Raw genomic sequence first — 16,200 nt, 5'->3', positions numbered from 1 at the left:
AAGGAGCTACAGCCTAAACGGATGGACCGATTAATGTCAAACTTGGTACGTAGCGTTATTTGGCGACTCTCCAGAGGGATTTTTGGAATTAATTTTTTTGGACCAAAAATAACGGTACTTGTCATATAGCGATTTCAGTAAAATTGAAATATCTCGAAAACGGCTCTAACGATTTTGTTTAAAAAATTCAAATGTTAGTTTAAAGTTAAGGTCTATCTTTCAATGAAAAAATTTTTTTTTTTAAATCATTATTAACGGTACCTGCCATAGAACCGTTTTTTTCAAATCCGATTATCTCCGAAACTGCTTATTCGATTTCAACGAAACTTTTTGTGATGAAGCATTTACATAATTTAAATATAAGCCAAAAACAAAATTTTGCAAAAAATAATTTTTGGATTTTTAAAAAAATTTTCGAAAACGGGACATTGAATTTTTTTTTAAATTTTGTTTTTAAATGTTGATTAGTGATTTCTACAAAATGGCATACCTATTTTATTTTAAAACTTTTTTTCCAAAAATTATTTATAAAAAATTAGTTTTTTAAAAAACGTCTCTAACGATTTTGAAATTTTTTTTCTTCTAAAAATGCATGTTAATATATTAATCAAAACTGCATACTTGTTTTGGAGGGCAATTTAATTTCAGATTTTATTTAATTTTTTTTTTTTTACGAATTTTATTTTTTTTTTCAAATTTCTATATAAAAAGTCTTAAAAATTTAAGCAACTTTAACTCTAAGAGCAAGTACGTGCTTTCCCAGTCGTGCAATTTATTTAATACAGCTCTTGTAATAAAGCAATTTGTAATACAAAAAGTATTACATTTTAATGTACCAAAATATTAAAATAATTTTTAATATATTTTGTATTAAATTTAAATACCTATTTAAGTATTAAGTTTATTACTTGTAATACAAAAATGATTAGAAAATAAGCACCGTGGATTGAAAGCTAACCCGCCGGTATTAAATTCCAATCTTGTTTTGAATTTTAATAACGGTGTATTAGATTTTAATATGTTTGTATTACATTTTAATATAATGGTATTTAAAAAATATTACAAATTTAGTAAAAACTAATATAAAAAGTATTAAATTGTAATACAAGAATATAAAATTTTAATAAATAGTACTAAATACCTAAACGACAGCAGCAGCCATTAAAAAGAAAAAAGAGTGTGTGTACTTATGTACACGCGACTGAAGTTATACTTCTCATTCAGTATATGTAAATAATTTCATTTGATATTTTTAATTTCTATTATTAAATTAATTAATCCACACTTCGTTTTTTTACATTTTTATCAAGTGAACAATAAATTAATTCTTTCATCCTCCTTGCGTCCATGTAGTTTTCAATTTATTCTGTGAAATTTACACATGTTGTGCGGTTCAGAACGTACGGTATACGCTTAACGAAAGTAAATGAATTGCGCATAAAATGTGCGGTATGGTAATTTTATGAGAATTGTGTGTGCTTCAGCACTAGTAGTAGCAATATGAAACTTGCAGGGTTGCTACAAAGCTCAAAAGTGAGCTGAGCTCAGCTCACAGCTCAGCTCAGCTCAGCTCAGCTCAGCTCAGCTGGAGCTATGTATATGTACCATAGCTCCAGCTCATTTGAGCTGAGCTGAAAGTGAGCTGAGCTGATGGTTGAGCTGAGCTGTTAGGTGAGCTGAACTGTCGGTGAGCTGAGCTGTTGGGTGAGCTAAGGTAAAGTGAGCTGTGATGGGTGAGAGGATACATTGATTTTTATTTGGAAAGTATAATGAAATTTGAAGATATTTTAAACTTTTATAAAACACCATAGCTTAAGATGTTTGGTTCTAGTTATTAATGGAATTATTTTAACACATGGATATTTTTATAAATAAAACAGATAATTTTTCGTTTTCTTTTTTTTTTTATTTTTTTTTAATAATAAATATGTTTATATTTTTTTAGTTAAATATTTCTTTTTTTATCATAAAAAAAAAATTCCGGTACAATCCGGTTTTTCGACTTTTTTCAAAATTCCGAGAAAATCGCGTTTGAAAGTTGGGGTAAATTTTTAATTTCGAAAAATCAGCGTATCTTTGAACGCTCCTGGTAGCTAAACCGCTTGAGAGCAAATTTTGGGAGTGATGCCAAATGATAGCTTGTGTCATGGGCCTACGCTTTGCACATTATCAGATTTTAAAAAAATCGCCTTCCATGTTAAACCGCCACATCATGCCTTTTTTTTTTACTTTTAAGTTCTCCCGGTTTGAGAACGCGTGGACCTACAGGAATGGGAGTTGTACCCAAATGTAGGTTAGAGTCCCCGCTACCTTTTGGCATCAAAAATTTTATTTTCATTTTCTTCAAAATTCCGCGATATAGGCGTTGAAACGCTTTGATCTAGAGACAGGGGAGTGGTGCCATATGAAAGCTTATATTCTCAGCTACCCGATAGTGGTGTAATCCGGTTTTTCGATTTTTTTTCAAAATTCCGAGAAAATCGCGTTTGACAGTTGGGATAAAATTTTTTTTCGAAAAATCCCCGAATCTTTGAACGCTCCTGGAAGCTAAACCGCTTGAGAGCAATTTTCGGGAGTGATGTCAAATGATAGCTTGTGTCATGGGCCTACGCTTTGCACATTGTCAAATTTTTTAAAAATCGCCTTCCATGTTAAACCGCCACATCATGCCTATTTTTTCAGAATCGTGCCTATTTTTTTTTTACTTTTAAGTTCTCCCAGTTTGAGAACGCGTGGACCTACAGGGATGGGAGTTGTACCCAAATGTAGGTTAGAGTCCCCGCTACCTTTTGGCATCAAAAATTTTATTTTCATTTTCTTCAAAATTCCGCGATATAGGCGTTGAAACGCTTTGATCTAGAGACAGGGGAGTGGTGCCATATGAAAGCTTATATTCTCAGCTACCCGATAGTGGTGTAATCCGGTTTTTCGATTTTTTTTCAAAATTCCGAGAAAATCGCGTTTGACAGTTGGGGTAAAATTTTTTTTCGAAAAATCCCCGAATCTTTGAACGCTCCTGGAAGCTAAACCGCTTGAGAGCAATTTTCGGGAGTGATGTCAAATGATAGCTTGTGTCATGGGCCTACGCTTTGCACATTGTCAAATTTTTTAAAAATCGCCTTCCATGTTAAACCGCCACATCATGCCTATTTTTTCAGAATCGTGCCTATTTTTTTTTTACTTTTAAGTTCTCCCGGTTTAAGAACGCGTGGACCTACAGGGATGAGAGTTGTACCCAAATGTAGGTTAGAGTCCCCGCTACCTTTTGGCATCAAACAAATTTTTTTCATTTTCTTAAAAATTTCTAGATATAGGTGTTGGAAGTTGTGGCTCTCACTTTCAGCTAAGCTCACTTCCTGCTCAGCTCAAATGAGCTAAGCTATGGTACCTAGCTCAAATTTGAGCTGAGCTGAAATGTGAGCTTTTTGCAACTCTTCCAACTTGCCACATGGAAATTATCACATACAACTTGCCACATGCAACTTGCCACATGGAACTTGCCACATGCAACTTGCCACACGCAACTTGCCACACGCAACTTGCCACATGCAACTTGCCAGACGCAACTTGCCACATGCAGCTTGCCACATGCAACTTGCCACATACAACTTGCCACATACAACTTGCCACATGCAACTTGCCACATGTAACTTGCCACATACAACTTGCCACATGAAACATGTTACCGTACTGCGGCGTACTGCATTTTTAAATACTAAAGTACTGCCTACTCTAAAGGTGAAACGACAGCCCTGCTACCCAGGGTGATCGCGTCATAATCCCTTTGACATTCTTGTCAAAAAGTAAATTTTCATACCCACCCTCCCATAAGAAGTATAACTTCAAAAAATCTTATCTATGGTTTGGAGGTTACCGTCACCTGAAAATATAACTTTTCTAAAAAAAAAATCAAAAACAAAAATTGTAAATTTGTACTAATTTGAAGGCGCTTTGTGTTTTTTCGAAGCAAAATGCATAAATTGCAGACGAAGATTGATCGGCAATAAGATTTCGCACATATCACCATTATTTTGAGTAATGAATTTGAAGATTCTCTCCTGAAATGCAACAAGTCAACAAGTTTGTTCAGATCTTGTTGTTCACTTCAAAAATTCGCACCTCTCTAACTTTGAGTGATCTGTGCACTCAAAATGTTTTAGATGCACAATGATGCTATTGAATTTAATAGAATATTCGCAATTTTAGTAGGTACGTTATACCATACTCAATTATGATATTTGACATTTAAATAGATGCATACTTTTTATGTACACATCTCATAACTTTATTGCAAAAAACAAACTTTTCCTAATTTTAAAACAAAAAGCTTTTTGTTACGAAATCTGAACTAATCGCATGAAGACTCATTGCATCAAGCTTATTTGAGTAACTTCGTACACTGAGGGAAAAGCCACCATAAAACAACGTAGAATCAATGAAAACCACATTGATTTAACTATTATTCGTAATGATTTTGAATTGAAGATGAACATTGAACATTTTAGAATCAACGTGGAAAATAGGTTAATTTTTTATGGTTTCGTATCTTAAAGTCACATAAGTCAAAGTAGTTCATCTTTGAAACAAAGACGTTTCAACTTCAATTTATTTTTTCCCTCAGTGTACCTACATAATATGATTATGAATCGTCATAGTTTAGGTATTGCTCACATTTACAGATAACAGATATGTATATTTGTATAAATTAACAAGTTTTAATACAAAACAAACAGTTAAATTGCATCTAAGCTTAGTCACACACCGGCGCAGCGGTAATGTTTAAGTTTGAGTAAATTATAAAAAATAAATAAATATCACAACATTTTAAAAATGACGAAGAAAATATCAGTACTAGGGTGGGTCAAAAAAATCGAAATTCTTTTTTTTGATTTGGTACTCCGAAAAATCGATTGCTAGACCCCTCTAGAATATACACACCAAATATGAGCTCTTTATATTAATGGGAAGGTCCTCCGCTTTGCAATTTTCCATTTTTACACCAAGCTTCTACTAAAAAAAAATATTTTTTTTATTAATTGACTTTTTAGCAAATTTCTTTTCAGATTCTTGTAGGAAATTGAACGCTCTACAAAAAAGGCCTTATACACTTTTTTCGTTTATCTAACCGTTGAATAGATATTTGAGGTAAAAAAATCGAGAAAATCTTTAAAAATTCGTTTTTTGGTCTTAATTTTGTAACAAACTGAAAAATTATAATCATCAAACGTGCAAGACATATTCTTGTTGGAAATTGACTGCTCCACAAAAAAGGTCTTATTAACTTTTTTCATTAATCTAACCATTCTAAAGATATTAAAGGTCAAAGTTAAAAAAAAATATAAAAACTTTTTATATTTAAAAAAAAATTCCAATTCACTGAAACTTCATTATTTTCAAATTAGCAAGATATATTCTTGTAGGGGCTTAAACGTTCTACAAAAAATTTCTTGGAATCAAATTGATTGCTTTAACCGTTTAGAAGATATTCGTATCCAAACCAATGCTCACTGATTTCAATAGTTTTCTTATGACCCGTAGGCATTGCGATTTGGATACGAATATCTTCTAAACGGTTAAAGCAATCAATTTGATTCCAAGGAATTTTTTGTAGAACGTTTAAGGCCCTACAAGAATATATCTTGCTAATTTGAAAATAATGAAGTTTCAGTGAATTGGAATTTTTTTTTAAATATAAAAAGTTTTTATATTTTTTTTTTAACTTTGACCTTTAATATCTTTAGAATGGTTAGATTAATGAAAAAAGTTAATAAGACCTTTTTTGTGAAGCAGTCAATTTCCAACAAGAATATGTCTTGCGCGTTTGATGATTATAATTTTTCAGTTTGTTACAAAATTAAGACCAAAAAACGAATTTTTAAAGATTTTCTCGATTTTTTTACCTCAAATATCTATTCAACGGTTAGATAAACGAAAAAAGTGTATAAGGCCTTTTTTGTAGAGCGTTCAATTTCCTACAAGAATCTGAAAAGAAATTTGCTAAAAAGTCAATTAATAAAAAAATTATTTTTTTTTAGTAGAAGCTTGATGTAAAAATGGAAAATTGCAAAGCGGAGGACCTTCCCATTAATATAAAGAGCTCATATTTGGTGTGTATATTCTAGAGGGGTCTAGCAATCGATTTTTCGGAGTACCAAATCAAAAAAAAGAATTTCGATTTTTTTGACCCACCCTAATCAGTACACTATTTTATTTTGGCAATCACTGTAATATTGGTAAGAGAAACTATTCTAACTTCTTTATAATATTTGTAAGTAATTGTTGTTATAAATATTTAGGTTTGTCAAGTCAGTAGTCAACAATTAAATTCCAATGAAACAGAAGCTAGAAATTTCTTAAATTGTACAAGTGAAGAAATGTTTACATTTTTCAATAATTTAACTGATAAAAAATTTAATTTCGACGTAAATTCTCAACGCAATCAATACAAATTAAATCGAAATTACGTAAATTTTGTAAATAAAATTGTTACGAATGCAAAAAAATTCGACTTTAACAACTTTAAAGATAAAGAATTAAAATATGCATTTGAAGTTTTGGTTCAATTAGCTGATGAGAATATAATTGGAGCATCTCGAAATTCAAGATTATTAGAGTCTTTGAGAGAGCTTGATTATTTACCAAGCTATAAAGAAATTCCAGAATATGATGATGATAGAGTGAAATTATCATTTAAATCACATGTTGAAGAAATAATGAAAAAAACTACTGATGAAGAAGAACTCAAACACTATTGGATTGAGTGGAGAAATGTAACTGGAAATTGGGCAGAGGATAATCTTATGATCACTATTGACGCAATTAGGGACGCTGCTGCTTTGAGTGGTAAGTTTTGAAGAAATAGACGTACAATACCTGCATTATAATAGCAATAGGAAGAATGAGTCTAAAGACATATGGAACAAAATTGACTAATTCACAGCTAAGTTTTCAGTGGATAATAAAAGACATAATTAAGTAGTTAATTCAATTTAAACCTAATTTTTGTATGAAGAACTCAATACAGGCCGGACATATCGCAAAATAAAAAAAATTGCATGTTGTTTCGAATATTAGATCTTTTTAAAAATTCATACATAAATTAATACAAAAAATTGGTTTAAAGTTACAAAAACATTTCATTAAATGGTATTGACCTGCAAACAAAATATATGCCATAGCCATTTAATTTCTTGTAGGTTCCAATAACAAAGAATTTTTAGAATTTTTTTATTGAAAATCTTTTTTTTTCTCACAAAAATAAAAAAAAAATTGGTAGGCCAAGATTTAAACTGACAAACAAAATAAGATAAAATTCAATGAAATTCATTCATCCGTTTTCAAAAAATTGATTTATCAAAAATAAAGTTTAGAATCTTTTTTTAAAAGTGGTTTTAACATTGAAGCTCCAACAACATTTTATGTAAAAAATTTTCTTTGAAATCGGTTTAGTCGTTTATGAGAAAGCTAGAAATCAAGAAAACGTAACGTTGATAACGGTCTAAAAATTATTTTTCTTAATTTCAAAAATTGGTACGACTTTACGGCTTTACCTGCCTGATTAGATTGCAAAAGGTTAGCATAGGATATCCCAATTTTAATTTTCACTATTTTACCTTTAATTTATAAATTATTGAAGTATTATTTCTTATTCACCTCAAAAACCACAAAAAATATTTTTTTTTTGTTCAGTCAAAATATCGTGGATTTATCACTAGGTAGGGTTCGTTTTTTTGAAAGTTAGCCCAGGCTAAACCACCATTTATATTCGTCATCCCAACTTTACTTGGTTACAAAGGCCAACTAGTTTCATAAATTTTTTAGAAAAAAAAAATTCAACAAAAATAGTACGCATACACCACAGTGACTTACTTAAATTATAATTTAGAAAAAGTTAAACCACTGGTGTGAGCACTGCACTTCAAATGTTATTTATTTCACTTAGAATTCTTACTTAATTGAATGTAGTCCATATAAAATTAATGTTAGGAAACTTAAATTGATTTGTTTTATTTCACCTTAAAAACCTTGAGTAAGAATCATTGAGCACCTAGAAAAGCTTAATTCTTAGTATAATCTATCCAATTTTTGTTTCAAAAGTAACAACAAATATAAAATGGTCTGTGAGGGGATTTCTTTTTTAGTACACGAACAGTACTTTTTTAAACCTCTCTCAACTAACCATGGTAATTCCAAAAAATGCCATCACTTTTTTTTCGTTAAGGAACCCTTAGTTCAAAAATTATGACGGCAAAACTGTTGACAAATTACCAACTTCTTAAAAATCAGATTTTTTTTTTTTTAGTGTAAAAATTACCTTAGCGGATTACTATTTGCTTGAAACTTGGTACAGATAATTTTTACTTAATTTCCCATAGACCCATGGTTTTATTTCTTTAATATCTCGTTTTTAACGCATATCTCCTATGCCTACATACATATAACGTTTTCGAGGTATTGCATTTTTTTCAAAATTGGCACTCAAGATTTCGATAATGTTTAGTGTATGTAATACAGTCTTAAAAATTCTAACAAAACTGCGTTCTTAATTTTTTTTCAAAAAATTTGCAGAACGGAAATATGGCGTTGCCGTTTTTTTTTTAAATGTATTTATTTTTTAGTAACTAAGCATATATAATAAAAAAGTCATTTATATTAAAAATTAATACCTAGAGATTTACAAAAATTTTAAAGTGTAAAATGTACAATTTTCAAAATTAAAGTTTTTGAAAAAAAAAATGTTTAAATTTAATTTTTTTACTTTCGATTTAAAATTTTTTTATTCAAAACTTAGAAAAATATTTAATTTCCAATAGGTATTTAAGACATAGATCCTTAGAGCCGAAAACCCAAAATCCGGAAATCCAAAAATTCAGAAAGGCTTAAATCTCGAAAACAGAAAAAGCAAAAATTTCTTCAAAATCGTTTGTTCACTGAAACTTCAATTGAACAAAAAATCACTAAGGTCCATTTTTCCAAAATCGATATTCCAAAAATTTACATGAAGAGACAAAAATTTGCTCAAATTTTTTTCATTTTATATAATTTTTGTGAATTTGGGGGTCCCACATGGATCTTAGGTGTTCTGAATTTCGGGGTTTTGGAATTTTGTGATTTTGTATTTTTGGGACTATCGGCTTGTAGGAATTTTGATATTCTGGATTTTTAGAATTTTTTATTTTCGGGAATTTCGGTTTTTGAAATATCAGATTTTTGAGATTTTGACCCCTGTACGCTTGACAAGCTTAATAATACATACCTACTTTCTCAATTTTTTTTTCTTTTAGGTCTATCACCTGTAGAATTTTGGTCTAGAGGCTTCAACATAACCGATATGGAACATTTAATGTGGAAAACACGTTCTCTTTATTGGCAACTTCATGCGTTCTTTCGAAATCTATTGCAAAAAAAATTTGGCAAATCTATTATTGGACCAAGTAGACTAATTCCTGATCATTTATTTCGACAAATTGGACATCAAATTATGACAAACTATAGCATAATTGAAGAATTGTTTCCCTACAATAGTCTTCCACATATAGATGTTGACGCACACTATTCATCAACATTGTATGAAATTGCCGACTTATTTTATCAAAATTTAGGTTTTGAGAAATATCCATCAAATATTTGGGAAGATCGTATAAAAATATTTCAACCTAACAAATCAGTTGAAAATGAAGAAGAAGATGAAGATAAAGATAAAACTGATGATGATTATTCATTTGTTCATTATGATTATGATGAAGATAGAGAAATTGATAAAGTCGATAATTGTGAAGTTCGAACTATTTATAAAACTCCCAATATATCTCTACAATATTGTGATAATATGGACTTTTTGGATTTTCTTGAAGCTCACGCAGAAATGGGAAAGCTTTATTATGCCAAAGAAATGAAAGGTTTGCCAGCATATTTTTTTGGTGCCCCGCAAAATTTAGACTATGCAATTGGAAAGACTGCAATGCTTACAGCATCGACTTATGACTATGTAGAGAAGATTGATACTCGATTGATTGGATTTTATGATATCACAAGTAAAATTGAAATGAATCGAGTTTTTCGAATGGTTTGTATATTATTTGGTGATAGTTGATCATAAATAATACGATTTTTTCGTATAAAGGCTGTACAACGATTTTTATACCTACCATTAGATTTTGTTCATGCTCAAGTTATGATAGATTTGTTGTCAGAAACCATTACATTCGAGGAACTTAACGATCATTATTGGTATAACATGATGACATATGCTGGGATAAAGGCTCCAGAAGGACATACTACTGATACTTATGATTTTCCTTTCAATTTTTATCAAGAAATGAACAACAATCAAATGTCAATGTGAGTTATAAGAGTATTGTTGATTTATTTCGGGCAATTTGGATCAGGCGGGTAATATGGACCACTGCCATAATTCTTAATCGAAAATAACTATCCAAGAATATTGTTGGTCTTAAAGCATTTAGGTTCGCAAACGGAGTAAAGCTAGTCTATTAATTCCGGGATCTCACAATTTGGCCATATTACCCGCAGGTGTATTCCATATTACCCGAACTTAAGCTTTCTAATGAAATATGTTTGTTTATAAATTTTTACTTATTTTTTTTTTTTCTAGTGAATTTACAACAGAAATTTTGAGTTTTCAAATTCATAAAAAATTATGCGAACTTAGTGGAAAATTTCCAAAAAAAGCTTTGCATTTTTGTAGCATATATGGAAATGGAAATCGAACCAGAGATGCTGGTAATGCATTAAAGTATGTATTGAGTGTGAATCTTAAAAAAAATATTTTATTGAATTTTGTCTTAATTTTATTTTTTAGAAAAATGATGAAATTTGGAAAATCAAAACCATTTAACGAGGTTTTGGCGTCCATGTTTCCTGAAGATCCGAAAGTTACTGCTGATGGAATATTGGAATTCTTTAAACCACTCAATAAAATGCTTGTTAGAAGGAACAAAAAAGCTAACATTAATGTTTTGGGTTGGGATCTTACTTTGATTGATTGATTTTGAATGACTTTTAGACAGTTAAAGGCTTTGAACGTAAAATTCCTTTACACAGGTTCTTAAAGCTCCAAACAAAATAAATATATATTTCTTTTGAACTTGTTTATTTTATAAAAGATTAAATATTTTTTATCTTGTGTATGAATGTCATTTAATTGAATTATCAACTTGTATCAAATTACATTAAGCCCAGATAAGCTATAGACCAAAGATAAAAAAAATAAAATATACTTACATCCAACACCATCATACAAAATACTTTACCATTACCTATCATAAGGCCATCGACATTGCCTCTTTGCATAGCTTTTCAAATATATGAATGGCGGCCAGCGAACGAGCTAGAGTGGCGGCATTTAGATCCGCGACCAAAAGGAAACTTACAAAACTTCTTTGAACCACATAATAAATCTCGGATAAATCTCAAAAATTTATTTATAAGCAAACACACTCGTACTTACTTGTATGCATATGTCTATTTGCAAAGAGATGGATGCGATTGCAGATTATCATCTTATAAGTGTAGAGGTGTGTTCATTCAAATGTGTTTTTTTTTTATAACTATTATTATCCATCACCACACACAAATACATGTTTGTTAAAGTGGAAAACTCTTCTAGTGGGTATGTTTTTTTTGTATGTGTGCATTAACAGTGCTGAATAATTTTGTATGCAAATTCCTATAATTTTAAATTTTTAAAAATTTATTTGCTTCAGATATTTTATATTTTATTTTACTTTTAAGTTAAGCTATGCAGATACAAAAATTTTGAGGATTTTAAATAGCATTTTTTGAATAAGAATTTAATGAAATCAGTTTGAACGAAACCTAATATTGGATTGCAAAACTATTTCGTCGGCAGGTATGCAGTTTAAGCCACGTTTTTTATTTTTTTTGAAAAAAAAGGAATACAAACAAATTTTCAAACATTTTAGCTTTCGATTGGACTAAACCAAATTATATTTTTTTTATCAAGTATTCAGATGTTTTCATTTATTTATTTTTTTTTTTTTTTTTCAAATAATCAATTAAAATTAAGTCAAAAAATAAAAAAACTTTTTGGCAAGCCTTTTAAATTTTAGCTTTAAATAAATATCTTGTATATCTTTCTACAGACTCTAGAAAAAAAATTATTGGGTAATTAATATAATGTATAATATTAAATTTTAATATTTTATGTTGAGGCAAATTTGACAATTTTTTTAAGATTGGGGTCGCAATTCAACTGGACAACAAAATTCAGTTTTTCAAAATTCTACAAAAAAATAAAAAAAAGGTTAGGAAAACGCTAAAAAGCAAGCTTTAATTAATTTATTCTAAAACTTTTTTTTAATATTTTGCATAATTTTGTAATATCAAACTCTCACAATATTTGCAAAATTTGTAAAATGTAAAATGTTCAACGTTGATTTAATGTTGATAAAATTAACATGAAACTTCTTCAAAATAAAATTGAAACAACGTAAGAAATTTTTTCATTTTTGTCGGACTTCAGATTTTGTTGCATTTTATCACTCTAATTTTCAACAGTGAGATAGCATGTTGGTAAAGCATTCGCCTAGTAACTCAAAAGTTGTAGGTTCGATCCCCAGCGGCTGCCCGTTTTTTCTTTTAATAAATTGATGCTTTTTTTTAAAGTCGAAACAACTTTGATTTAAAGATTTTTTATAACGGTAAACCACTTTAAACTAACGATGTTCTTCTTTGATTTTAAAATTTTCGTCTTCAACGCAAAATCATTCCGAAAAATAGTTGAATCAACGTGGTTTTCGTTGATTTTAAGTTGTTTTTTCCCTCAGTATACTTACTTATTTTGCCTGTTTTGTTACTATTAATTTTTTTTGAGAAATTAATGAATTTAAAAATATTAAGAAAAATTTAAAAAAATTTTCATTCAAAAAATTGAAAAAGAAAATGAATATATTGTGTACCGTCCAACAGAGTTTGTAATTGGTAGTATGTCATACAAAAATTTATGCAGATAAGATAGAAAAAAGCTGAATTTTGAAAAACAGAATTTTCTTTAAAAAAGCAGTGTTTTGAAAGTCAGAGTTTTGACCCGCTTCCATTTTAGATGTAAAAAGTCTAACACATTAAGAATAAAAATAATTTGGTGTTAACCCACTTGTGGTATTAGTACAAAACAACTTCTTCTTTTGTCCCCAGAAGTGGCATTAGAAAAAACCTTGCCTATTTTCAAATCATAATGTGCCAAATTATCTCATTTGTCTTCTAGATAAAAAAGGCAATTATAATGACTTTGGAAATATTTTTTAATTATTTATATTTAATAAACGTTTATTTGAATTCAATGTAGCAAAATGAAGTGTTTTATACAAAATCTATGTATATAGGTACTTCGAATGGCAACCTGTCAAAATGAAGGCGTTTTTTAAGTTATTTACCGTTTTTTAGCATTCATTTTATACCATTTTTTACGGTTTTTAACACAAAAAATGTAAAACCAGTTTTTTACACGAAATCGCCCATCAGTGCTAAACAGTCCTCAGGCTTATAAAATCCAACCCAATCAATTTGTTATATGTCCTTTTTAGTCTTACAATTTTTAAAACTCCTTCGTCATTTTACAAAAATATTTCTTGTATTTCTATATTTCAAGATATAGAATTTTTAACTATATGGAATTATGTAATAACTACAGTAGGTATTTTACTCATACAGTATTTTCAGTTAGGTACAGAATTCTAATTTTATGTACAGTATTTTGAAATAGATGAAATGAAATGAAATGAACATTCAGTCTCGTACAGTGTTAAATAGAATTTAGATCACAGAATTTGGATATAAGACCCGCTACCAATTTTTACTGTTGGAATTATGAAAGTCTACCTATGTAAAATTACAATTATGTGTAAAATTTAAAAGGGAAATTAATAACACCATGGACATGGTACAAGTGTCCCACCCGTGACGATGGAATGCTTCACAAAAATTAATTTTTTTGTAAAAGGGTCGTTGATTTTTTTGAAATTTTGGTTTAATTTGTCATTTATTAAAAATTGTATACCTATAGGGCGTTTCAAATCAAAAGTCCTGACTCAGAGTTTATTTTCTCCCTTCCAATAAAATTGAGACCAAGAAAACTCAATTTTATTGGCTCATTGCGACAAATCAACTCAAAAATCACAACAATTCATGCTTGTTTGAATGAAAGAAATGCTAGGGAAAAAAATAAGCAAATGAAAAATCTGAATTTGTTTATTTATGAAAATAAGATATTTACTGCGCAATTATACAAATGAAAAGATGTGAATAGAATTTTAAGTTATGAATTGCTATCATATAAACTGGACATTTCTGGTCCATATTCACCTAGTCCTATAATAATATCTTCGGCAAAGTTATCCCAACTGCGTTCAAATAAAAAATAATTAAATAATTGTATGTTTTTGTTGTATTGTCCGCAGATATGGAGTGATGCAAGCCCGGGAGACTTGCCTCTGCTTTCTGAGGCTAACCCAGTGAACTTCACAGACGGATAAATTAATTAAAATTGGGATATGAAGAACTGTTCTTCATTATTTTATCGTAATTTTAGAAAAAGTTCAGCTGCCTCATAAATGCTTCCTTCCAGTAAGCGAATGAGTTTTTTTTATTTTTGCTCAATTTTCCATTGGACTTTTGATTTGAAACGACCTATACTAATTTTTTTTTAAACGTTTTCAAATTTTTATTTATATAAACCTATATAAAAAAACATGTCTTATGATTTTCCAAACAAAATTTCTAAAAATTCGTTTTTCAAAAAGTTAAACAGAGCTCCAAAAAATTTTAATAATTTATATTCTCTTGTTAAGATGTACCTATTTTTAGAAAAGTTTTTTTAAAATCGTTTGAGTATTTTTACATTTAAATAAGTTTTTAAAAACAAAATTTTAAAATTTAGTGTTCTATAGTAATTTTATATATCAAGACCTAAAACCTAAATTTCAAAAAAATCCATTTATTTTTAAAGGTTTTATTAAAAAAGAAATCAAATTTCTCATTTTAACCCAAAAATCTGGGATAAGGTTTCACAAAACCTTTTGAATTTTTTAACGAGTCCCTTTTTTTCCATAATAAAAACAAATAGCCCATAAAATCTCTAAAAAAAGTTGATAAACTTAATTTTATACAATTACTAGCTAACCCCCACCCGCTTCGCTGAGTGCACTTTCGTAAAAATTGAACTTTTTTGAAAATAATTTGAAACCAATTTATAGAACCTATTGCTTTTTGATATACAACATTTCTTGCATAACGAAAAAAATGCGGTTAAAATTACATGCGGTGGTTCCGCTGCGCTTGAGTCTTGAAGCAGAATTTTCAGATGTAAAATATACATTCTCCAAATGCACTGCTCAATGAAGAACCGCTGCGCTGGATAAATTTCAAGTATTTGAAACGAAAAAATTCGCCAAACTGCTTCGTTTCTGCTTATGTAGGGTTCTATTTGATACATAGTGATTTCATCATTCCTTTCAAAAGATTCTAATGCAACACAAGCTATATCGCGCCCTATATCACATATTTGCATATGTATTTGATGGACTTCACAGAATTACAATACTCAAATTTATGTTGGCTTTGAATGCCTTGTATAATATCGGTGAATATGGCACAACTTCAATATTCACATTTTTCACTTTCACGATCATTGATTTCTCATTTTCTTGAGTGGAACGCCTATGATATAAAGGGTATCCATCATTTCCAGTAACTGTTTCTGATATCAAAGCTCTTGGATAACGTTTCGAACATTTTGCATCAACCACATGGGGAATTACTATTAGTCTAAGAGCCTACAGCAAATTTTGGGAATAGAGTGATAACCAAAATGTGAGTATGCAGATTTATAGCCTTATAACGAAATCAAAAGTCTGGCAGCTTTTAGTCGCAGCCTTATATGGATTTCGGGAGATTAGATATCGCGAATTTTCCAATTAATGTGAGTAGGCTAAATTAACACAAATTCACATTCTGAATACAAACACTGATGTTCTGTCATTTCCCCTAAGCCTGAAGACACCAACCTTGACGATGCGATCTATGGAACTCAAGATATAAGTTGTTTTAGCGGCATTGTTTTGGAGACTTTTCTGCAGCCCAATCAAAATGCGGACATGCAGTAACCCCACTCTACTGAGTACATCCAGCATTGTACTTTCCCTAAACCTTTATGTTTAATGA

At 29.7% G+C, this 16,200-nt stretch overlaps 1 protein-coding gene across 1 annotated transcript; it reads left to right on the top strand.

The window, feature by feature from the left end:
• Nucleotides 1-6,199: 6,199 nt before the first annotated feature.
• Nucleotides 6,200-11,250, top strand: LOC129916240 (angiotensin-converting enzyme-like). The gene is made up of 6 exons (XM_055996080.1): nucleotides 6,200-6,233; nucleotides 6,297-6,843; nucleotides 9,285-10,066; nucleotides 10,124-10,341; nucleotides 10,616-10,756; nucleotides 10,823-11,250. Exons 2-6 carry the CDS (start codon nucleotides 6,375-6,377, stop codon nucleotides 11,007-11,009), a joined length of 1,797 nt encoding a protein of 598 aa, XP_055852055.1. The 5' UTR covers nucleotides 6,200-6,233; nucleotides 6,297-6,374; the 3' UTR covers nucleotides 11,010-11,250.
• The last annotated feature ends 4,950 nt before the right edge of the window (nucleotides 11,251-16,200 follow it).

Source organism: Episyrphus balteatus, chromosome 3 (genome assembly GCF_945859705.1).
Source record: "Episyrphus balteatus chromosome 3, idEpiBalt1.1, whole genome shotgun sequence".
Classification (NCBI taxonomy): Eukaryota; Metazoa; Arthropoda; class Insecta; order Diptera; family Syrphidae; genus Episyrphus; species Episyrphus balteatus.
The sequence above is the reverse complement of the archived record's forward strand: the minus strand, read 5'-3'. Positions and strand labels throughout refer to the sequence as shown.